Source organism: Dreissena polymorpha, chromosome 2 (assembly GCF_020536995.1).
Source record: "Dreissena polymorpha isolate Duluth1 chromosome 2, UMN_Dpol_1.0, whole genome shotgun sequence".
Taxonomy (NCBI): domain Eukaryota; kingdom Metazoa; phylum Mollusca; class Bivalvia; order Myida; family Dreissenidae; genus Dreissena; species Dreissena polymorpha.
The window spans coordinates 145,852,501-145,879,265 of record NC_068356.1 but is presented as its reverse complement, the minus strand read 5'-3'; the positions used below and the strand labels follow the sequence as shown (position 1 = coordinate 145,879,265).

Genomic DNA, 26,765 nt, shown 5'->3' with positions numbered 1-26,765 from the left:
TTGCAGAACTAGAGTGATACGCAATAACGGACATGGACGTCTGGTAGCACGGTATTCCCCTTACATGACTCTCTCGTGCAGAACTAGAGTGATACGCAATAACGGACATGAACATCTGGTAGCACGGTATTCCCCTTACATGACATTCTCGTGCAGAACTAGAGTGATACGCAATATATACGTCATATATATTTGTGTTTGTTGTTTACGCTCAGTTGAATTAAGGATCAAACCTGAACAGTCGTGTTTTGCATATCAACTCACTCAAAGTACACCATTATACCTTCGTGAAATATTCCATGTATATATTGCATGCTCAGCACAAAATCCCTTTTGAGTACCGTTACTAAGTTATAAGTGTATAAGGTGTCCTATATATTGGTTGCACTCTATCCCTAACCTGTGACATAACTCAGGGACTGTTTGTATAGGTCCGTGCATAACTATATCAAAAAGAACACTAATTTTATTTAAACGATTTTCTTTTCATTCAGGTTTATTTTTCATACATTGATTCACAATATAAAATTATTGCAAGTAATTAATAACATGACTCAACATACATACAATTTAAACTATGCAAAAACATGGTCCATAAGTGTTAAGCTAAGTTTTACATACCTTACTAATTACCTTTCAGTACTCAACAACATCTACAGTATCACAAAAACAAGCTGAAGCAAAGCGACACCATACACACAAATAAAAAGTTAACAGGGTAAATCGGTGTTATAACAATTGATTGGTGTATGTACTAACAACATTTCAACAACAGAAAAGCAAAGGGGTGGAACCATCAACCTCTTAATTGCTCTTAAATTGTATTGTCCAAGATATGTTGAAGTCTATACTAAACAAGATATGTTTGTGAAACACTAGGTCCCACCCATATATTTGACCTTTGACCTTGAAGGATGACCTTGACCTATCACCACTCAAAATGTGCAGCTCCATGAGATACACATGCATGCAAAATATCAAGTTGCTATCTTCAATATTGCAAAAGTTATGGCCAATGTTAAAGTTTGACGCAAACAAACCAACAAACAGACAGGGCAAATATAATATGTCCCCAAGTATAGACTGGGACGTAAAAAGGACGTAGCTTTTGAGACATATATATCAATTGCTTTTAAAATTGTTATATATATACATGTATTTGTGATAATAGTAATCTGAACATGATTGTCAGTTTATATATATATTTATGATAATAGTAGCCTGAACATGATTGTTAGTTTAATTATTTGTGTATACGACCACCTATACGCAGAGAAGAATAGTTTTCTCTGTAAATTCTAGAATGGTTTATCCTTTGGAATAATGTATGTTTTAATATTGGTATGAGTATTAGTACAAGTTAGAATTAACCAATTATCGATCCTCTTTACACAACAAAATTATAGATGATCTATTATGATCATTGTTCTCGTAAAATAGCAACTGTTTCATCATTTCAAATGACCTTATGAGAATACTTGAGGCAAAAGTATATAAGCATGAACAATTCAATTTGTTTTGCAGCATGGGGCATTTAAAAACAAAAAGAAACAAGCATACCAACACAATCATGATTTACATATGATACAGTATACAGCTTGAAAACAGATATCATAAATTGTCATTGAAATGTGAGTTTATAACGAGCAAATTCGTTGAATTGATATCCCCCAGCCAATATGCTTCTGGACACAAGTGTTATATTTGACAATCAAAAAAGCATTTTTTTCCAAGATAAAAAGGGCAATAACTCCTTTATTAACAGATGGTGTACAATGCCATTCGACATGCATCATCCTCTTATCCATATATATATATATATATATATATATATATATATATATATATATATATATATATATATATATATATATATATATATATATATATATATATATTCATACCAAGTTTCAATGTTATCGGCCAAAGCACTTCCAAAATATGGCTTCGGACACACAAAAAAGCATTTTTTCAAGATACAAAGGGCCATAACTCCGTTATTAACAGATTGTGTACAATGCCATTTGGTGTGCATCATCCTCTTATCCATATTAATACATATACCAAGTTTCAATGAAATCCGCCAAAGCACTTCCAAGATATGGCTCCGGACGGACGGAAAATGCCAAAACAATATCCCTCTGCCTATGGCGGGGGATAACAACTTCAGTATATATGGAACAAGAGATTGCCAAGCAATATGGTCCCTTACCGGTAAAACTCCACCAGTCAGTATTTTTTTTTTTTTTTACATTTGTTGCCATAGCAACCACAATTTTTGACATAGGAACAAAATGAATTGACGTGCATAATCTCCATATAAGCCATCTGTCCACGTTTCAAGTTTCATTAAAAAATATGAAGAACTTTGAAGTTATCGCAGGATCCAGAAAAGTGTGACGGACTGACAGAAAGACTGACACACGCAGACAGACTGACAAACGGAGCGCAAATAATAAGTCCCCCCCCTCCCCCCCCCCCGTTTCATTGGTAGTGGACAATAAATATTGAGTTAACAAGATGAAAAAGATCGGACAATAAATGTGGCCGATAAGTGTGCTTACAAAGCATAAGTTTTTAAATTCCACTCACTTTCCAGCCATATTAGCAAGAAAGATACTGGCGTTTATTTCATAGTTATATTCCCTATTTATCTCGACTTTACTCGCTGCGAAATTTTTCTAGCGGGATGACCTAATTTGGGCTCCACTAACAAAATTTGCGGGGAGAAAAGTAAATATATATAAAGCGAATTTAAATTCGAAATAAATGCCAATCACCTTTTTACTGATATGGCTGGAAAGTGATTCAAGTAATTCACTACTGAAGGCATTCCAGTCATATCTCCCAGATCTCCCAGAGTAAACCCTGACTTTGCTTTCTGATTTTGCTCAACTGAGCACAATGTGAGCTTTTGTGTTATACAACCAACGACGGACAAAAGGCGATCACAAAAGCTCACATTGTGCTCAGTTGAGCTACCAGTTGAGCTACAAACAAGAGCATTTAAAAAGCCATAGCACAGTTGTTTGTCTTATCTTAGAACACTTATTGCGAACAATTCAATTGCGACAATTAAGACAATATTGCGTTTGAGTCAATGATGTCTTTTAAACATTTAATTGTCACCATCAGAGTCATTGTCACTATCACTGTCTGTAAAATCCTCATCACTGAGTATTACATCAGTTGGTTCAGAGGGTTCTAACTCGTATTCTGGTAAGTTTCCATCATTTATTTCAGAAATACAGGCCTCTTGAACGCTGGTTAGACCAACCTTTTGTGCAAAATCAGAAAGCAAAGTCAGGCTTAAGTCTGGGAGATATGACTGGAATGCCTTCAGTAATGAATTAAATTTCATTTCCACATAAAGCCCTTCTTTGATGATGACTGGCATGTCTCCTTTAACATTATCCAGGACCTTGTTTAAAATACCTGAATGTTCATTGGAAAAGAAATGTAATGTTGACTTCATTTCTGAAATCAAAAGTTCCTTTTCTTCTGCAGCTCTGTGTCATGCAAAACAGGCGAACAGCTTGCTGTTTTACAGACACAGGCACACTGGTCCTCCAAGCACCTACATCTGATGACTTCAAAATGTCCCACAGCTTGCTGTCGCACGACTTTACATCTTCAAATGACAAATGTGTCGGCATTTTAACGACTTCCCCGCCAACCGCATTGTACAACGACAGCTGTTCTCTTATCTTTTTGTTTGTTTGCTTTAGCTGCTTGCCCAATCTTATGGCTACAGCTTGTCCTCCTAAAAGCAACATTATTTTTAAGTTTTAGTTAACTTTCAAATACTCCTAAAAGAAAGGTAATGAATGATGTGACAATTTAATTAGGAAAAACTTTTACTGTTTTTAGTAACAGAGACCTAGATCTCAAGCTAAGTCTGCATATAAACTACCAGCACACTTAACTGTACAAAATACCCACATGAACACTCAAATAATTAGAGAAACATTCTATGTAATGTAACAGCTAACATTGCTTAACTGGTCCCAAATGTAATCCCAAACTTAATGTGCAATACAAGTTTCATCACGATTGGCTCCTGCAAACAAAAGTGATTGTCTGGAACCCACCTGCTTGTTTCCCTTCTTGCCCAAATGACTCATATCTCAATAAATAACCAGGTTTCCAACTTTGTTGATTAGACAAAAATAATGAAGTATATTCAGTAATGAAAAACACACTGAAAGGTCTTAGGAAGATATTTGTATTACATTAAGGTGACAATAACTTGTATCATATAGAAATGGATTTTTACACTTACTTGCATACTTTTTCATTAAATCTAACAAAAACAGCCTCTCTGCAGTGGTCTGTTGAAGGGTCTCCAGTATCTGAAGTCTTAGTTTCTCTTGTGCAGTCTTGAGTGTCCGCAGGTAATCAACATTTGTAGAGTCCCATTTGACGCCAGCCTTCTTCCCTTTCTTTTTCAGTTTTGTCTCTAGCCTGCATTGGATAAAATAACATCCTATTGATGTAAATGTTCTTGTATGTACGATTGGCATTTAAAGGTGAAATGACTTTTTAAAGTCATTATTTCATACACGCATTAGGCAAAGAATCTATAACATGCATTAATCTTTGACCATTTAAAAACTACTTGTCTGGGGGTAACTTACATATCGTTATTTTTATAAGTGGATAGAGTTTAATTTGCCTTACTTAGAGGACAGAAAATAGAATAGAATGTTTAGATTAATAAATAAGTATCAAATGGACAAAGGTCAATTAAAAAAGGCCATGCATAATATATACATGCAATATACCTTTTCTTATCTTTGTTTACATCCGTCGCAAACACACCCCTAAAATTAAGATTTCATAAAATTGTTAGCGATATAATTATATATTTAACATACATAGAGCATATGATTTTTTACCACTGGCCACTAGAGGAACATTATTTAAATGTACTATGTATCTAACAAGAGCTGTCAGAGGACAGCGCGCTCGACTATTCAAGTGCTTGACAGTATAACGTAAGCCATCATGGGGAAATTGTTCAAATTATTCAATGAGGTCAAGTAAATAGTTCAGGTATATTTTCAGGTGGGGGTAGGGGAGAGGTTGAGAGGGGGTATAATGTAGGGTGTGGTCATTTATAAGACGATCTTTCAAAAATAAAAAAATGAAAAAAAATATATATTATTTATTTTTGTGGAAGGAGGGGGGGGGGGGCAGGGATTCTGGGTTGGTGCGTGGGGGATGGTTTGGACGGAATCCATTGTGGTATTCATACAAGTGTTGTTTTGTAAAAGTATTCATAAAATCTGATCATAAATAAAGAAGTTATGGCAATTTAACTAATTTATTCTTTTGACATTGACAGTCAAGGTCATTCAAAGGTCAAGGTCAAATTGTACTTGCCAGGTACAGTACCCTCATGATAGTAAGAAAATATTTGAAGTTTGAAAGCAATAGCTTTGATACTTTAGAAGTCAAGTGGATCTAAACACACAATTTAACAAAATATTCAATTACTAAGACAAAAAAGGGCCATTAGTCTTACAAAATGCTTGCTACAGTTGTCTGCTCTTGTTTACAGATTGGGGTCATGTTGGTAAAGAAGTTTGCAAAATATGAAAGCAAACTTTAACATTTGCACGCTCACGCCGACGCCCAGGTGAGGAGGATAGCTCCACTATAAAAATTATATATTTCATATATAATAGTCGAGCTTACAAACAAAACAAAATCTCCCCAAAAAACATTCTGAGAAAAAAAGGGTTAAGTGTTATGATTGAAAACTCATTATTCTTGCACATCACAACTTCATTTATTTTTTATTTATCCACAAAGAAACTGGATGCTTACTAACAACATTACTTAGAATCTGTATAAAATAACGTAGTAACAAATGCATTATTCCTATTAAAAGTACCTGTATTTTGTTAGCTCCTCCAGGACTAGACAATACTCTTCAGCAGGTGACAAGGAGTGATTTTCTGTATTAAAATGTGAAGTGCAAATCATTAAAACACAAAGACCATGTTAAGCAAATTATGTGGCTTGTAAACACTTATTGAATTTCTGTTAAAACAATTGAATGCTGCGAGAAAATGAAAAACTCACTAAGCTACTTATGAATCAAATAATTATCATATAACATACCAGTTGATTTGCTGCGGATACACACAACCCGCTCATAATCTATCCATTCCTGTAGACATTCAGTTGTTACTCCTAATCAACAGAAAAATTTAATAAATATTTGTGAACTTACACAGAGAAAAACAATAATTATTTCAAATTCATCTACATTTGTTAAATGGTTCATTTTGTTATCGGGACATTTATAGTTTTGTTTCTTCTGATTTAACATAAAGTCTTTCAATTCTATATTGTTATGCACAAACATTTTGTTTTTTTAATATTGGGACAATATTTTCTGAGATTGCAATTAGTCGAATTCTGTCAAGCCAGCAATTAAAGGTGTTCATCTTACAACTGGTATTGACATGTGCATCATTTAATTAAACACTGGAAACTGCAAAACAAATGTGTGATGGTAATTTTATATAATGCCACAAACACTTGTAGAAAATCTGCATTTGTCCATGATGTTTTCTTACCTGCAAAAGGTTCCAAAATTTCTTGAAGAGCCTCCTTGCTTTTTTTTCTATATCCTCTGCTCTAGCAAGCTTATCAGGGAGGGAGAATCCTGAATAAGAAAATACCCAGAAGTTTAAATTGTCACAGAAAACTAGCATCCATTTTCAAAAAAGAAAACACCTTTCATGAGAATTTGACAGTCAACACTTCTAACGACTTCGTTGAGGGAACAGTAAACTGCTATCTATCCTTTCTTTAAAAGATTGGTTCAAATCAGTGGTTAATACTAGCACATGGAGTTTTGTCTTCATCAGTAAGTAAAAGTTAGCGTTTTTCTTTTCATTATGTCCTCTTTGTTTCACATCATGTTACAAGACTGACAATATAACCCTTTGTCTTAGGAATTGTATTATTTACAAAGTCAGCTAGCAAGCCTCTGTTGGTTATGCGAGAAATCAATAAAACCAATGTATTGAATAAGTTTCACAATGATTAGGCAAAAAATGTGACTTCTATAGTGTTCGATCACAAGGTTTCTCTCTAGTCACATAAGGAAAACTGCCCCCCTCCCTGGCAGCCATGTTTTTTTACTGATCGGGATCATTTGCGAACTCGTCTGAGATATATATATAACCCTTTACCACTTAGATACGTATTTTCACGCATTTGTAGTTCCTTATAAAATAATATTTAATTGAAGACCTTTCTTACTAGATTAAAGATTTTAAGACTTCATACCTTACCCATAGATACTGATGAGCAGCAAACAGCAGCAAACAGCATAAAACATGAACAGGCTGCGAGTTACTCTCAGGCTTTTCTGGTTTTATGCTGTTTGCACATTGCCTTTTTCACTTTGCTTCTAAGTGGGAAAGGGATAACCAATCTTTTCACCAAGTTTCATGATGATTGGGCAAAAAATGTGACTTATAGTTTTCACAAGCTTTTTTAAATAGATAAATATAAGAAAACTGCCCCCCCTCCCGGCAGTCATGTTATTCAACTGACCGAAACCATTTTCAAACTCAACTCTCATATCAAGGAAACATATGTTCTGACCAAATTTCATGAAAATTGGGCCAAAAATGTGACTTCTAGAGTGTTCACATGTTTCCACTATATACATATAGAGAAAAATGCCCTGCCCACTGGCAGCCATGTTTTTTTCACCGATCTGGACCATTATCTAACTCGTCCGAGATATCAATAAAACCAATGTGTTGACCAACTTTCATGATGATTGGGCAAAAATTGTGACTTCTAGAGTGTTTACAAGGTTTCTCAATAGCCAAATAAGGAAAACTGCCCCGCCCACTGGCGGCCATGTTTTTCAACGGACTGGAACCACTTTTGAACTCAACCATCATATCATTAAGACAAACAAAGTTACATGAAGATTGGGCATGAAATGTTACTTCTACTGTGTTTTTTTCTTTTTTGACCTAGTAACCTAGTTTTTGACCCGGCACAACCCAGTTTCAATCTCGACCGAGATTTCATTGGGACAAAGCTTCTGACCAAGTTTCATGAAGATCGGACAATAAATGTGACCTCTAGAGTGTTTATGAACAAATGTGAACGGACGGAGGGACGGACGGACGACGGACAAAGAACGGTCACAAAAGCTCACCTGAGCAATCAGGTGAGCTAAAAAGCAAAGTATCAATTCATTGATTAATATTTACTTTAAATACTGTAATTGTAAAATGGTGGGATAAATTTCTGTTACAATCACTATTTAATACATTACCTCATAACAAGCTGGACATTTGGATCCATCATCGTGGATGTTTTCCATTTGGTAGATAAAATGTCGAAATTCATCGGCTGTTCCTCCTACAAGCACTTTGTACAAATCTTTGACCTAAAAATATAACCGTGATTTATCCCATTTATTCAAAATTTATTAAACATGATAAAATATAGAGACAAAACCAACAGTTAAAGCAAGCTGTAAAAACTTAAAATAAACGTTTAAAGGTAAACTCAAGCATACACATAATGCAATTACACATTGCAATTTAAAATAAGGCTTGTCATAGTATCTGACATATGCCCCCAATGTGGAATATTGTCGGTGCAGTGTGAACTTTTTTGTGAAACTTTTCCAGATGTTAAACTTTGTTCTGTGTTAGCGACTTCAGTATGGTGTTTCCACTAACATACTTATATTCAATCATCCATCCATTCAGCATAATTCCATGCTGTCTGCTCTTAAGTTAAATTTGAAAATTTTCATATCAAATAATAATGTATGTTAATCTATAAAATAGCCACTATAACACATAGGGTCTTTCTGTAATTATTTGTGTACAATGGTGAGACATACTTTTAAAGGGTAGAGCATAAAAATGGAAGGGGGATGGTACATATTTAACAGAGAGGGGCACAAAAATGGAAGGCTCCACCTCCTGCTTTTCTGATACTAGTATAGCAAATCATTCACATGAATTAGTAAATCAAATATTTATACTTAAATTATTTTGTAAACAAGCTTTATTTTATGTACTAACTACATATAAAAATATTATACTTTTGTGTTACTTCAGAAGCAATTAAAACAAAAATCATGTACAAACATACAGGTTGATGAATATATGTCTTCATGTGCTTTGATGTCCTCGCGTCTAATTCGGAGCAGAAACTTTTAACTGACACCAAGCTTTCAAGAAGAAGACCACATAACCAGCGCATGAAGTCAAAGTGAAATGCCACCTTCGGAAATTTGGTTGAAGATGGCCACAGGTTGAACCTAATCAAGCGTACAGCTTCAACTTCACACTTGCCAAATTGCAGGGTCTTCAAATGCTGTCGACCTTAAAAAAGCTTACAAGGTTTTTAAAAAATACTTATGGTTGTTAACTATAAAAAGTGTTTTAGTAATTGCAAATTGGCAAAACCATGATTTATTGGGATCATATAACTCACTTTAACTTGCAACTTAGTTGTAACCATGCTAATGTGTAATCAGGGGCATTTCCAGTTGTAATAATCAGTTACTTGGCTTTTAATGACCCAGTTTGATACAGGGTGCATATATTAATATTGGCGAGAATGTAGCTAGATTCCAATATAAGTTGACTACTGTTTAACACAAAGTAACAGGACAGCAAAACAACCTGCAACAAATCTTTCGTACCAAATTACATTGTAGGATAAGAACAATGCAATGATCAGTGTGAGACATGACAAGATCAGAACAATTATCAGCATGAGACATGATAAGATAAGAACAATGATAAGCGTGAGACATGATAAGATAATAACAATGATCTGCATGAGACATGATAAGATAATTACAATTATCAGCATGAACCAGGATAAGATAATAACAATGATCAGTTTGAGACAAGATCAGAACAATGATAAGCGTGAGATATAAAATATGAACAATTATCGGCATTAGACATGATAAGAACAATGATCAGTGTGAGACAATATCTGAACAATTATCAGCATGAGACATGATAAGATAATAACAATATCACCAAGAGACATGATAAGATAAAAGCAATTATCAGCATGAGACAAGATAAGAACAATTGTCGGCATGAGAAATTATAAGATAAGAACAATGATGAGGGTGAGACATGATAGGATTACAAAATTACCTTTATCATCCACGACCACGAGTTTTTTCAGGTAAGTAGTGCTACATGAATGGTCATTCAATATCCAAGCCTCATCATCATCAATGAAAGAAAGGTAAGCCATGTTCTGTAAAAAAGGGCATTTAAGACAAATGCTCAATAAGCATTTAAAAACACCTGGCAGTTTTAAAGTTCAAGATAACAACAGCTTTTGAGTTTGATGGCAGTTGGAACTGGTTGGTTTTGAAACCATGTTTTGAAAAAGACCACATTTGTAATACATGTATTTGTATGAAGCTCATGTAATGATAATTTTCTAAAATGGTACTTTGAATATCTCTAAACACATTCAAAGATTTTTTAAATACATGAAGTCATACCACTTTAAGATAAAAAAGTACACTGTCTTAGATGATTTATGTTCAAATTCAATGATATGATAAATGCTTTCTCTTGTATTTGTTAACATTGTACCTTCCAAATGCAGATGAAGATGTTTATGCCTCAACGGCAAGCATGTGAGGCACGTAGTCTCCCATGAACAGCAATCACAACACCTGTACAGTTCATCTGTGGAAAGACAACAATCAGCACATTGTCGCTTATTGGGTGTCTGCATTTGTACATAAGCAGACATAATTTCTGGATATATACTTTTCCATTCTTCAAGACGTTTGGCCTTTTCAGTATCATCTGCAACGCATACATATCTTTCTTTAATATTTTGAGGAGTTTCAAGTTGACAGTAAATATTATTGATTATAGACAAATAAGTAGACCTCAATTATTGTATTCTCAGATATTCCAAGTTTTTTTCCATGATTTTGTGAGGACCCTGGCCCACTAACTTTTTTTTTTGAGTCGCGAACTTTTCAAAAAAAATAAATTCAATGAGTCGCAAAATTCTGAAACATAATTGTAGTGTGTATTTTTTTTATACATTTCCACACACCCGTGGTATGGGGTAATTTCCCACTTTAATTAATATCATGGGTATTTATGGTACGATTCCCTTATAGTGAGCATGACCTAATTTAGATCACTTTGTTTACATTAAGATTGCGGCTCTCATGATGACGTCACACGCATGCGTTCCGAGTATTTTGTTTTACTAACATTACTACGCTTGAAAATATAATCTACAGACAAAACTAAAATAAGGAAAAAAAAAGTTTAATTACATTTACAAATCTTACTTCAACTGAAATATTGATTATTCTAATTGTATGCCGATTCCGTTCATGTTTTCGCTACTCATCAATAAACTTGCACAGAAATTGCAGACCACTGCGCTTGTGTAAACACATAATATTTCATGTATTTGTTTTATTTTAAAGAAAATTCTTTTACTTTTTCACAATTCCCAGAAAATGTTGCATGGAAAAATCTGTGCGGGTACATCACAAAAATAGGTGACATCCCTTATCCACATGTTCAGTGGGTATACCCTGTCTCGATTTAATATATTTTTATCAAATTTTTTAATAGTAACATATATGCCAAAATTTTATTTGAACAAATTGCGAACGTTTTTGTTTTTTTTCCAATTCTTGAGCACTTTTTGTGTGTATATGTTGCTCAACAGAAGATCTACCTGGGCTTTCCTTTGACCCGAGCTCCCGGGTTTTGACGCTTGAAAATTACAGAAGACCCCTTTTTGACTCTTGAGAAAATTACGTCATGCGTCACATTTGACCCGGGGGAATATACCGACTTGCGTCAACGAGATCAAAAGTTGTTAAGACTAAGCGATAATTGGCTCGGGGCGGAGTATCTCATTTAGTACACGCTAATCGTTAACGCCCGTTTCCAATCATCGAAGCAAAAGTCCACCCAGTAGGCGGAGTTTGGTTAATTAAGAAATCTAGTATTGACCAATTAAAACACTGCTGGTTCGATGACGCGTGTATTAACTTTCCATTATTTATCATAGCGTTTGTTATCAGCTGTTTGCGGAAAAGACGTGTATTAAACCCACCTAGTTGCAATAATCCAACTCCCAGCTATTGACCCTCTGAGCTGTACGTATGTACTCATAAAAGCTCAGAGCATTTAAGAAGAACTATAAACCCACCAAAACAGAATGGACTCATCCGCGTCAGTTTTAATAATATTCAATATAAAATAATAACATCCATATCCACATAACACCGTAAAGCATATTTTGAGATATTTCCAGAGTATGGCAGAATGTATTTCCAAAGCTGAATGCACCCATCACTGTTTCGCTTCATGATTGCTCAGTTCAAAGACGCGCGAAAGTTATGCTGGCATATGTACTGTCTACAACGTCAAATTACACGCTTTGCATCAAAGTTGCTAAAAATAACTATAGAACCGATACAACTGGCCTTGTGGCAAAGTGACAATTTTTGCATGAGCTAATTGATTACAAAATACATGTAGGCGTAATAATTGACCGTTTGATAAGGCATAGAAAACGGCGTGTTTGTCGCACATCTTCCGTGAAGATGGCACATGAAATAATTAAAGGGCGTCGGAATTTTCGATGGGATTAAATACGGAGGCACCTTTATCGGCGAGTAGAAATAATTTCCTTTTATAGTTTACCAATTTATATAGGCTATTGTGTTTAGGTACCACCCGTATGTTGTTGTTTTTTTTTGTGATAGCCAGCGGAAATGGGTTTTTTTCAAATTTTGTATTTCATTCTTAATTTAATAGCCACGCGAAACGGTCAAACAAAGTTATTGGATAAAGTGTAGACTACCGATAAAACAGAAACTTGTTAAATGGTAAATAGAAGTTATAAAAAAATTAATTTAATCTTTCAGTTTCTCTAAATTTGTTCAGTGATTCGAATTTTCTAAGTTTAATTGACATCATGCCTATTGCAATCGAGTACTATAGCTTTTTTAATGTAACCTTTTGACTCAAGGTTGACAACGTGTGTAGTGTATATTATATGCAGATGTGCATGGAACTATAGACTTTGCGTAGTTTAACACGCTGTAAATAAACAATTTTTACATGGATTTAATGGGAATGAAATAAATTGTTTGAGGTACATCGTATATTGCGGCAATGTTTGAATTATTTCAGAAATTATTTTATTTGTTTCCTTAACCGCTTGACTGAAGGTAATTGGAGGATATATTTATACTAGCTGTGTGATCTTATAAGGTAATGTCAGAAGTTGTGCGACAATGCTGGGAATTAAAAACAAGAGCAATGCATAACGGGTGCCACACTCGGCTACGGGTGCAGTTTTGAATAAATGAAGGCTTGTCAGATTTTTTTTTTTTAAAAAGGTTACAGTGACCTTGACCTTTGACCTAGTGACCCCAAAATGGGTGTGGCGTGTAGATCTAATCAAGGTGCATCTACAGATGAAGTTTCAAAGTTGTAGGGGGAATCACTTTGATTTTAGAGCCAATGTTAAGGTTTTAGCACAACGCGGACGGCGGACGACGAGCTGGCTATGACAATAACTCTGGTTTTCTCCGAAAAACGTAGAGCTAAAAAATGATCCAAATATCAGTCTGGAATAATAATTAACTACAGATTTTTAAACTTTCCTTAATACTGTATCATTGGTTTTGGAAACATTACTTTGTGAATAGATATACATGATCACACACACCCATAAACCAAGGACAGCTGACATGTGACTAGTCTAGAGCCGGCCTTGGACGGAGGCTGGAATTAATCTCAATCAATGCACCAATTAGGTTGTTGTTTACTTACCAAATGCAGGGCTTTTTTTCCTGACTTTGTGAAGCGGCCCTGGCCCCTCACTTTGTGAAAAAATGAGTCGCGAACTTGTCAAAATTGTGAAAAATTGAGTCGCGAACTTTTCAAAATTGTGAAAAATTGAGTCGCGAACTTCTTAAAATTGTGAAAAACGAGTCGCGAACTTATTTAAATTGTGAAATTCAAAGTTCAATGCATTAGCATAGCTAAAGCATGTTAAACACTTGAATATTATCAAAATTTCCTTAAATAATGCAATAAAGGCATATTTTCCTTCTATGAATACTGTATTTGATACAATAACAACACATATACATATATCTGATTTGCCAAAAATTATTCATGTACCAAATGCAACTAAAATACCTGGTCCCAACAATTCTTTACCACAGGAATAACATTTATAAACATAGAACATTTCAAGGGCACATAACTCAGACATGTTCTGGACTTTACAGCTTTAGAACTCTGTTCTTTTTACTCTTGAAAATGTCAATAATTCTCTCAAAATCTGAAGAGGAAAATTCCTTCTTCATGATAATTTTCATGTTCTGTGAGCCTGACCCTCGCCAGTGCATGATGATCTCCCTGGGAGGTTGTCATTTGATCTGAAACATTAGGTATACATTGAAAAACAGTACTTTTGTAAGAAATGTAAACAAGTTATTTTATTTTTCACATTTTTTCACAAAGCATAAATAGACTACATACAAAGTTTGAATCATGAATATGTGTCATGAATATGCATTTAAATGAAAAAAATATATATGAAAAAACCACATTATTACATGTACTTTAACCAAGATTTCCAATCGTAAACAGATACGAATAACAAGTCTCGGTAATCAATACTAGGGGACGTTTTGACTAGGGGCCGTTTTGACTAGCTTCCATCAATACATAAGCCGCGGCAGATACTTTCAGTTTTATCAAATGACTTTCCTTATAATGTTATCAATGTGCATGTTTCAAATCTTACCCTTCTGTAGAAAGCTTTTGTTTCTTTACTGTTATCCCAAATTTAAATAAATCGGGATTATTTTGCGTTTTTTTTAATTTTCTTCGTGTAGTAGAGAGCGTTCGGCGTCGCCATTTGTTATAGTGACGTTGCTGGGCAGAGCTTTTACTAATTACGCCGGTTTCACCGGTTACACAACACTTTAAAATCGATTAAAACAAGCAAACATCGGTAACGCGAGTTGACAGTTTTTCGCGAATTCGGAATTAAAAACGAGGTTATGAAACTTATATTTCTGTTCCGAAATGGCCGTTTTTGACAGTTTTGAGCACAAAAAGTCCGTTTTTCACGATTTAAAACGGCCGTTTTTGTAAATATTCACGGCCATGTCAGGTTTGTGAATTGGCCGTGTCAAAATTGTGAAATGTCCGTCCACGGCCAATCGCAAAGAAGGAAAAAAAGCCCTGAAATGTAACCGAAGTATCTACGTCTGATACTGAACTGCTATTTGTAGCACAGTTAGCAATTAAGTTTGTTTCTGGTTTCTCATCCTCAATCTGAACTTCTGCAAGTTCTTGTGATTGCGTTCCAAGCTTTTGCCTACTGCCCCACTTCTCGGTGACATGTAGGCCTACTGTTCGCCGGCTTTTCCCCTTGTACACAGTTTTAATAGAATGAAGCTTTCGCTTCCGGATCATTGACCTGATGTTTAGTTAAATTAGGCTGATCCCTTTATTATCCCATAATTATTTGTATTCTATAATTAAAATAACACAGACACGTTTCTCCCGCGAACGCCGGTACGTCAGCATTATCAGACGATTGACTGTATAAGCGCCTTTCAGAAAGGTATAATTTGCGGCCAGATAAGACTTGAGGTAAAGCTGAAGCGCAATCGAACCACCCCAATAGCTTTTAAATGCTTATCACTGCGCAGGCAAATTTAATTAAAAATAATATCATTTGTAAAAAAGAACAGCGATATCTCGAAAATATTTATTCATAATACTACATAACCGGAAACTATATATTTTATATAGTTATTTTAAAAGTAGCACTAAACTGAATTCTCGTCATAGGTATCAAATTGTGCTTAAATCGTGTAATCTGCTATAATTTATTGAAACCCAACATCCAGAGTTCATATTCGTTCGAGCATTTTAAAGGCAGGAAATACAATCAGCTATGCAATAACGGCATAATTCCTCACACGTGGCACACCATTGTCCGCCAAATGAACAAGCACCGTTTAGCGACAGCATCTTTTATTAGTGTTGGCAGTAGTACTAAAATTTTACCGCGGTAGGAAAGGCATCTTTTATTATTAGTAGTAGTAGTCTAAAAAGTCTAATAAGTTTCTACTAGTAGTAGCTAATAAAACAGGATCGGGTGGAAATTTATATGTCAGTGCGCTGTCAAAACTTCCCGCAAGCTGTCAAAGTCTACTTTTTAATAAAAAATAAGCTTTTACAAGGTAAGTTTACAATTTTTTAATTCGGTTCCTGTTTTTGCAACAAAAACCCATACCCATGCTACTTACATCCATGAATGTAGTTTGTAATACTGTGAAACCATTTATTTTCGACAGCACAAAATTTCTTCATTTTTATAAAAATGACGATTTCGTCAGCACTTAAATTCGCCGATTTCTGATTTTGAATTTAAAAAAAATGCGTCAGTCAATATCCGATTTGTGTGTAATACATATGCGGGAACACACTTGAGAATCACTGTAGGAGGTGGGGCCTGTTTGTCACATGCCAATTAACTAGTCTTTTGTTATCAAGGGACAGTAATGGACCCTCTTAATGTATGCCATTCACACGTTCATTGTTATGATTAGCGGACAAGTGGGATCGAATAACCGTTAACGAGTGTTTGTAACAACGAAGCCAATTGCCAATTAGTCTTATTCTATTATTATAATTGAATAAAATGCTTTTTTATTCTGATATCAACATTAAAATTATAAACTCTATGTGTGTGTTTGTTCTTAAAAAGTAAACTACCGGTATATAAATCAATAATGTCAATAATTTAAAAATAAATTAATTGATACATATAAAATAGTAATAAGTGTGGTTAAACACAAACAACAAACAGCAATTAAAATATTCTTTATTAATTTGTGATAAATATGCATGTTGATCACACATCGTCATCTTTTCATTTGGTTTATTGTCTTTCATCGGCATTCGCTGCGTGATGGCTAATATGAAACACTATTTAAAAACACAATGCACCTAATGGGTAATAAAGTTATAAACAATTAGCGCTAATTCATTACCATTCTACATAAACGAAGTCAACGCATTCGATACAGCTGTACTGCACACGCGTTTTAAAGAAGTGTAACGTGTCAGTTAAGTACCTTGTGTAATCTACATCCCTTTGTGTCAAAACCGGATTAATCTTGATTACGAAACAGCAGTGAATGTGTGCATGGATTATGTTGGAATTTAATACCTCATGTCTGCGGTAAAGTTTTAAAATACTGTTCAACTTAGTGTTTGTTTTTGTTCAAACATAGAGCATGATTGTTCGTTAGGATCTTAAATTCGCCGATCGGTCGACTGATGAAATTTATGAAAATTAATGCCTGACGATTAATAATGGTTTCACAGTAACTAAAAATCCGATGCAGAAGTCTGTCTGCTAGCGTCCGTAGATACAGGTGTCAAGCTAAAAGTCCCCCGTGTAATAAGTCCCATGGAAAGTTTATTTCAAAATTATTTCAGGTCTTACAATTCCTATTTCTTAATATTGTTATGCCACCGGATCGAATGATCAGGGGCATATTGTTTTTGGCCTCTCTGTCTGTCCGACCCACAACCTTAACCTTAAGTAAAGTTTTGCAATAACTTTTGCAATATTGAACATAGCAACTTGAAATTTGGCATGCATGTGTATCTCATGAAGCTGTACATTTTGAGTGTTGAAAAGTCAAGGTCATCTTTCAAGGTCAAAATTCAAAAATACAATCCAAAGCGGCGCAATATGGGGCATTGTGTTTCTGACAAACACATCTCTTGTTGTATTTATTTTTTAGTTTCCATCAAGTGTTCAAATGAAAAGGAGACGCAATTACGATCCTTACCAGATTGTGCTGGCCTACAAAGAAGTAATGGAAAGTGGGATGTCAATCTACAAGGCTGCCAGGGTGTTTGGGTTTCCCGAGAGTACCCTAAGAGACAGGCATTTAGGGATTCAACCTGTTGATCAACTCCCTAGTCATGGACCGAAACCAATTTTCCCCAGAGACGAAGAAAACTTGTTAGTCAACCATCTGTCATACATGTCGAATATTGAGTATGGGTATTAGAGGCAGGCTTTTTTGGAAATAGCAAATGAGTTTGCTGTCATTCTAGGAAAGAAGAGTGTAGACGATCCAACTTTCAAGGGGTCATGGTATGATGGCTTCAAAAAAGGTGGCCTGCTATCCACCTTGCTAAGCCAGAGCGCCTTGGGTTGGTAAGGGCAAAGGCCACATCAATGGAAGCAATGGACAAACATTTTACGGAACTAGAAAAAAAACTTATATTGAAAACGGACTCAAGGATCACCCAGAAAGGATATGGAACATTGATGAGTCCGGTATGTTGATGGAGAATTCTCCACCCAAACTATTGTGCCAAAAGGGGGATACTCCACAAGCAGTCACCTCTCCAAGAGGTAAAAATGTTACCATAATAGGTTGGGGAAATGCAGCTGGCTCTTTTATCCCACCTTACTACATATTTCCTGGTAAGAGGTGGTGTAATGACTTTTTGAAGAACACATATCCTGGAGCAGGAGGAGAAATGAGCAAGACTGGCTGGTGTAATTCGATAACTTTCCAAAATTATTTAGATAACCATTTCCTCAAGTTCGTAAACACTGCTGAAGGCCAGAATCACCTAGTTATTTTTGATAAACACACGTCACATGTCTCATTATCACTAACAAATTGGGGAAAATAACATGGAATTGTATTCTACATTCTGCCACCGCATACTTTACATGTGTCGCAGCCTTTAGATGCAGCTCGCTTTGGACCAATGAAGTCAATCTACAATCATGAATGCCAAACATTTATGAGAGAACATCCTGGATGGACCATAAATCGATATATTGTTTGTGAATTATCTTCCAAAGCATACCTAAAAGCTTTCTCTCCTAACAATCTAATAAACGCATTCAGAAAAACAGGCGTTTTCCTCGTTTGTCGGAAAGAAATAAGTGAAATGAAAGTGATGCCCTCTGTAATTTATACAGCCGTTGAAAAAACTTTGCAAGAAACTAACTGGAAATACTGGAACAAGTCCTAATGAAACAAGTGCTGAACAGTTCATTGAAAGTAAAAAAATAGTGGCTGTTAAAGCTGCCGCCTCAAAGAAAAGAACATTTTTACCAACTGCTATAATAGGAAATCTATCTTCTGCTAAAAATGCAAAAATCATAGCAGCTAAACAAGTAAAATCAAAGAAATCCCTTTTTAATCAACAGTTGCCACGTTCCATTTGTTCAAAAGAGAACGCCTTACCTATAACTCCCAGCATAAGTGATTTCTCTACATATGAAGATGAGAAGGAACTTTGCTGCATTTGTGACAAGAGAATGCCACCTGCTGTAAACCTTGCTTTTGTTGTGGAGTTTGCACAATGGGCACAGTGTAATACATGCTCTCATTGGAGTCATCTCAAAAACTGTACAACAATAAGAGTTGTAAGGCGTGAGTCTGCTTTTCTTTGTCCGCATTGTGATCCAGAAACAACAATCTAAATTTATCAACTTCAGTTGTTCAGCTTGAGGACATTTTTAGTTGGATTTGTTTACTCTAAGTTGATTGTTTGTTCAATTATCATTTTCCAACAATAAATAAGTGCCACATAATTTCTATATCTTCAGAGGAATAACACAAACTTATTATTTTGTTGTAACAAGCAAACAATTTTAGTACATGATAACGACTTTAAACATTTATAAACAAACAGTTACCCTTTCAAGACAGTGTTTACAAGAGATCAAGCTCCCAGGGCGATTTTTATAAAAGCACCGGTTATTCGTACACGTGACCTTTCAACTTCACTTTTGCAGACGTGATAATGGAGCCGTTTTACATGCATTTATTGCCGTTTTCTTCAATATTTGGATTATGGACGATGATTATCGATTGATTATATACAAATAAAGTGCAGGTAAGCAGTTGCAATATAATTCAATAACTTTTTGTAATCGATTTATATTAAGATCACCGGTAACTGGGTAAAGCAGCCTAGTATAAATACTTCTGGAAATCAAGTTCATTCGTAATATGAATTCATAATAAAAACACGCAGGTTTTATGCATTTTATATGAAAGATAATTTACATTTAAAGGGGCCTTTTCACAGATTTTGGCATTTTTTTTTAACTTATTCATTAAATGCTTTATATTGATAAATGCAAACATTGGATCATAAAAGCTCCAGTGAAAAATCAAGAAAAAAATTTAAAAAAGGAAAAGAACATTGCCCGGAGCAGGTTTCGAACCAGTGACCCCTGGAGTCCTGCCAGAGTCCTGAAGTAAAAACGCTTTAGCCTACTGAGCTATTCCGCCGAGTACACATTTTTGACGTATTTTATACCTTATATAAGCAATCTTCGTAGTTTCACAAAATTTAACGATAAAAACAGATCTCTCCAAATTATTCAATCGTTTCGCGTTGCAACGCTTTATAATTTTTAGGTTTTAAAATCGTCAAAAGATGCATATAATGGCTATATTAGAGCATGGTTAATGTTCAGTATTACTGTTTCCTAACAAATATGATTACAAAAATGAAAACTTACGAATCTGAAACAACTTTTTTCAATTTTGTCAATTTACCAAAGCGTGAAAAGATCCCTTTAAATGCAGTTAATATGCCTGTTTATCTTTTATATCAAATGGCATTACCAGTTTTCACCATATGTTATTCTATGTCGATCAGAGAATGAACTATTTATATGATGCTTAGTGGAAACAAAGATATACGATAAAACCGATTAAGCTGTCGTTACCATTAAAATTTTATTCCATTTCTTTATCCTACTCAAGGGCTGTCGAGAAACCTTACTTTTAATGTGGACATTTTCGTTAAATAGTTTTCGAGAAATGAAGATGGTTATCCAAGAATTGTTAATAAACCAAAGAAATGTTGTTTATTACAAAATCATTTCTTTGCAAAATAGCATAAACAGCTCTAAAAAATAACTGCATGCTTTTTTCAAAACAGTAAAGGATTAACGATTATAATTAAGGTCCTAAGTGAGCCGCTTTGAAATTTAACATTAAATAGTATGTTCTAATATACATCAAGTTTGCCATGGAAGACAATTCTCGGAAATATTTTGGTGTATGCCTTGTCCAAAAGTAGTTGATATTAAGAAAAATATAAGCCGCGCTCTAAATGGGTTTAATTCATGTACGTCATATGTCGGTCCAGATTAGCCTCTGCAGTCCGCACATGCTAATCAGGGAAAACACGTTCCGCTGTTATTTAATTTTTCGTTTGAAGAAAGACTTTTCTCAATACTAAAATCCAGTTATGGTGGAACATGTCGTCCTTCATTACCCGTTGCGGACTTCACATGCTTACCTGGGACGACACTTTACGCACCTGCAATTAACCCCCTTTTCTCAGAGCGCGACTAATGTATATTCTGACACTGCTGCCGGAATTAAATTCTTTCTGAATTGAATGCTTAGTATTTTATCAAACTAACATTTCCATTAACTCTTAATTTTTTTGTTAAGTGATCATTGTTAAATAGCAACGAATAACCCATTTGAAAAGTTGATTTCGAAAAAGAGCAACTTACATGCGAATAGTTGTCAAATTCGTTTAAGAAAAGTATATTGGTGCGCTTCTGAATAAATTTATCTGTTCACAATTTGGCGATGTTATTGGTCATTCCAAAAAGACAAAATAAAAAACGTGAAAGCGTTTCATTAGAGTTTATAATTATATACTAATTTTAATCATCCTATTTGAGATCAAGCAATTTTATAGTTGTCGAAAGGAGTCATTTCTATATAAAGCTGTCAAAAAAAATACTCCGTATATTTCTGAACTATTCAAACAGAAAGAAAGTATTCGTATGATCATTTTTAAGAAAATTTGTCAGGATGTTTTCTACATGTAGGCCAATACCTTTGTTATCAATGTGAATACACAGTTGTTTCAAATTGGACTTTGACAATTTTAATTTTTCCAATTTACTTACCCTATGTAAGTTCATGCATAGGGTAATATACACAGCACTGTCCCCTATGGTATTACACGACTCACAAAGTATCGGGTTTCCTGGGGTGATTTTGTTTGCATTACTTTCGGGAAGACCTATATCGAGTTCGCCTTAAAGAATGTGTAAAATTACGTCATTCGTTCTGGTGTAGTTTTTACAGTGGTTATTGTTGAAGACATATAAATGTCGCCGGCCTAGTGGCACAGCCCTTCTTGGGTAATGACAAGCAATACATTTGGTGGTTTCGTTGACTATATTGTTTGCAGACTGATGATAATATTATGATCTTTTATGATCTGCAACAATGCACAAATCTTAATATAACATTATAATCATAATACAGCATAAAATGGTAAAAAAGACAAGCCGTTAAACAATACAAAGAAAACAAACGATATGACATGTGTTGATTGTATCATTATAATAATAATAGTAATAATAATCATCATCATCATAATCACAGACATAATAATCATCATAATAATGATAAAGACTGTATAACAATTTTAATAGAGTTTACCTGCAGATATATGTTCCTGCATACAACGTTGGAAGTATTTCGTAAAATAAAGTTAACACCTAAACAATCAGTGTTGCTTATAGCCATAGCCACAATTTCAACGCTAGATGTGGTATGATTACATAGATTTTTGTAAATACAAAATGCTCGTTTTTATTTATTTGTGACCACAATAAATTCCATGTTAATTTCCTGCGAATATATCTATTGATACGACACACGAACACTAAAATGGTACCATGTTAAAACCATAATAAAAACGAGCATTTTGTATCCACAACATCTATTTTACCAGACCACATCTGGCGTTAAAATTTCGACGATGTCCACAAGGAACAATGATTTTTAATTGTTTTGCTTTATTTTACGAAATATTGTACGAAATTTTCGTTGATTTTACGTAGTAGTCTGCCTTATAAATATAGTTTTCATTAAACACAGTATACTGCCCCGACTTTTATTTCTAAAGTACTTTTCATACGGTCCGATGACAAATATCAATGGTTTCAATAAATTCCTTTATGAACCGGATATTATTTAATTGCGTGTGGACGGACATAATTAAAATACCAAAATAGTCATATTGTGAGTGAGCATTTTTACAAGTTAGAGGTTTGAATAATGTATATGAATAATGCAAATTCAAGCACATAATCAGGGGATACTTATTGTTTGCGTCTTCTCTTCATTTTTAGGCGATGCACAGCGGCCAATACACAGCATAAACATGCATGCAAGATAAAATAAAAAAAACATTTTATTCTGGAATGACTAACTTAAAAACAAAGTTGCCATTTAAACGAACATGTTATTTTGTAAACTAAAACCCTAACAATGCTATTTTCATACCATGATGAAGATTCGATTTGATCATCACAATTTTTACTCATATCAAGAGGAATCGATAATTGAATAAAAAGCTTGCCTACATTATGGTGTTCGTGAGAGACGTTTTTTTAATTTTATATACAACGGTATGCGATTGATCGTGTTCGCATTGTGTTAACTTAGTTTAATTCCATAAACATGTAGGCTCAAATGTAATCTAAACATTTAGTAACATACTTGATTTCATGACAAACACATTGTGCTTACAATGAAAGCTCTCTTACTTAATTTTACTTGACGATTAAAAGAAAACGAGAAAGTTACAAGGGCTGTTTGTAAAACATGCATGCCCCTCATATGGGCTGTCAGTTGTAGTGGATTGTGTTAATACGTTTTTTGTCACTGTGAACTTGACCTTTGACCTAGTGACTTCAATCTAGTGAAATCAATAGGGGTCATCTGCAAGTCATGATCAATATACCTATGAAGTTTCATGATCCTAGGAGTAAGCGTTCTTGAGTTATCATCAGGAAACCATTTTACTGTTTCCAGTCACTGTGACTTTGACCTTGTGACCTGAAAATCAATAGAGGTCATCTGCGAGTTATGATCAATGTACCTATGAAGTTTCATGATCCTAGACGTTAGCGTTCTTGAGTTATCATCCGGAAACCGTTTACTATTTTGAGTCACTGTGACCTTGACCTTTGACATAGTGACCTCAAAATCAATAGGGGTCATCTGCCAGTCATGAGCAATGTACCTATGAAGTTTCATGATCCTAGGCCTAAGCGTTCTTGAGTTATCATCCGGAAACCATCTGGTGGACGGACGGACCGACCGACCTACCAACATGTGCAAAACAATATACCCCCTCTTCTTCGAAGGGGGGGGGGGGGAAATTAATATACAGTTTGTGTTGAAGAGTGAATATTTAGTTTTACATTCTTGAACAGACTAAAACTGAAAGCTAATTTTCACACAATATTGTTTTTAAAGTTCCAAGGCATCAAGTAAATTTATACAATAACCATACGGAAACCATTAAAGTAACATAACTACTCGAAATCAACAAACATTTCGTAAAGTATTTCGTAAAATAAAGCTTAACAATTAAAAATCATTGTTTCTTATGGCAATTGCCAAAAGTTCAACGTCAGATGTGGTCTGGTAAAATAGATGTTTTTAGATACAAAATGCTCGTTGTTTTTCCATTTTAATTTCCCGTAACGATATCTCTTCATACGACACATGGACACTAATATGGTGTTCGTGTGTCGTATATGAGCGGGAAATTAAAATGGAATTATTGTGGTCACAAATAAATAAAAACGAGCATTTTGTATCTACAACAATCTATGTAATCATACCATATCGAGCGTTGAAATTGTGGCTATTGCTATTAGGAACACTGGTTGTTTAGGTGTTCACTTTATTTTACGAAATACTTTACGAAATTTTCGTTGATTTTAAGCGTTATAGAGACTTTAATTCTCGTATCTAAAAATTATAAAACAAGTGTTAAAGAAGAGGGTTCATTAACTCGCCGCAGACGAGTTCGAAGGAAAAATCGGACAAAACAACAAAAGAAACTAAAACACCTCAAAACAAAACAATCTCTTTCGAAAAAAGAGACTCAGAGTTCACAGAGTGATAAGCAAGATAAGCAAGTTAAAGTGATATTATGGGCATCTTAACAGTTTATAGGTGTCTATTGCAACCGCTGTTTATTTTTGGTGTTTTCACTTCATATACACTTATATTTGTTAATGCAGACTCAACATACTAAAACAATATCCCGGAAAGAGAAAAATAATGCATTTGAATATAAACCGTACTTTCGTTTGACGACTGATCATGCATGTACGATGTGAACCTAAATGTAGTTTAAGTGCAGATTCGTTCATACGGCACAAAGACACAGTTGTGTTTTACTGATCGAAATGATCAGCCGAAATGCTTAGAGGACTGGGTGAGTCACGTAAGATATCGAATATGAAATATATTTTTATAAACAACTGGTAGCAAGATGAGTTTCAGATAATTGGTCAGTAACCACATTTTAACTAACACTTTTGACCTGTTAATTCTTTTCAGCTCAATTCAACAGTGAAAAATGCACATTTTATCACTTTCAGAGACTTGTTAATGGAAATGAAATGCAAAATAAACAAATCGGAGGAGATGCTTAATAACGTGTGGTAAAGGGTCGAGGTCCTGGAAAACACGGAGCAATATGAAGAATATGGTGGTTACGGTGAGGATTGTATTGATGATGATGGAAATTATGATTTCTGTCAGGTAAATCCGACGCAGTCCGGCAGTAAATGACCCCTTGAAGGGAGTAGGGATGATAATAACAATGCGAGAATAGAAAGTGACAGTCGTTTTTATTCCCTTTTTGGGTCAGGAGACAACATCATCAGATATTGATCAAATTTTGGCCGACTGTATTACCGATCTTTTTAGTAAAGGTATGAATGATGATCAATACAATGATCTGTTAAAAGATGACAAGTTGGCGCGACCAGCTAATTGTGACGGACTTGTGGTCGTGAAATATAATCAATTAGTTTGGGATTTGTTGTCTCCAAATGCCAGAACAAATGCCAAAAAATTACCAAATATGATGTTGGTTGTGAAATCGGCTACAGTAACTGTTCTTGCCAAAATGGTTACTAAAGTTGCTACTTTAGAAAAAGAAATGAAAGATAGAGGTTCAGAGGATATTTCTTTCATAATTGATGAAGCCAATGATGCCTTGGCGCTTCTTGGTCAGGCGAACCGGCAAATAAATTTGACGCGTAAGGATTTGTTAAAGCCAGAGTTGAAAAATGAATATGCTCACTTGTGTACTCATCAGATGCCTTACACGACACAATTGCTTGGAGACGATGTTTCCAAAGCAGCGAAAGAAATAGAAAATTGTGCGAAAATTGGAAGTAAGATGCTTTATTATGGCTCCAGTAATTATCGAGGGCCTAGCAGTTTCAGAGAAGGCCGTGGGGGCTTCCGAGGTCGATTCACGATGAGACCTAGAGGTTTTGCAGAGGCCGAGGTTCGTTCGCTCTGATGTGCAATGATGCAAAAAACGGCCCGAGAAGGGGTGGTTTTAGGAATCTCAACCGCCATTAGATGATTCTTAGGTATGTACCTTTACTGCTGGTTGTTAAAATATGAATAACATTGGTGGTGTGCGATCAGTTGCTTATGATCAAATCAGCAGAGATATTTGGTTGTATTGTATACACCATAACATTTGGCTATCTTGTTTCCATATTCCTGGGAAACAGAATGCAGCTGATGAACCTTCTATAATTGTTGATGATTGTTCTGA

General features: G+C 34.9%; 1 protein-coding gene across 1 annotated transcript; it reads right to left on the bottom strand.

The window, feature by feature from the left end:
• Nucleotides 1–2,746: 2,746 nt before the first annotated feature.
• On the bottom strand, nt 2,747–8,352 carry LOC127870161 (uncharacterized). Its single transcript, XM_052412818.1, has 7 exons — nt 8,321–8,352; nt 6,591–6,646; nt 6,130–6,201; nt 5,900–5,963; nt 4,785–4,823; nt 4,283–4,464; nt 2,747–3,763 (listed from the first exon to the last, which is right to left on the bottom strand). Exons 1-7 carry the CDS (start codon nt 8,350–8,352, stop codon nt 3,444–3,446), a joined length of 765 nt encoding a protein of 254 aa, XP_052268778.1. The 3' UTR covers nt 2,747–3,443.
• Between the last annotated feature and the right edge of the window lie 18,413 nt (nt 8,353–26,765).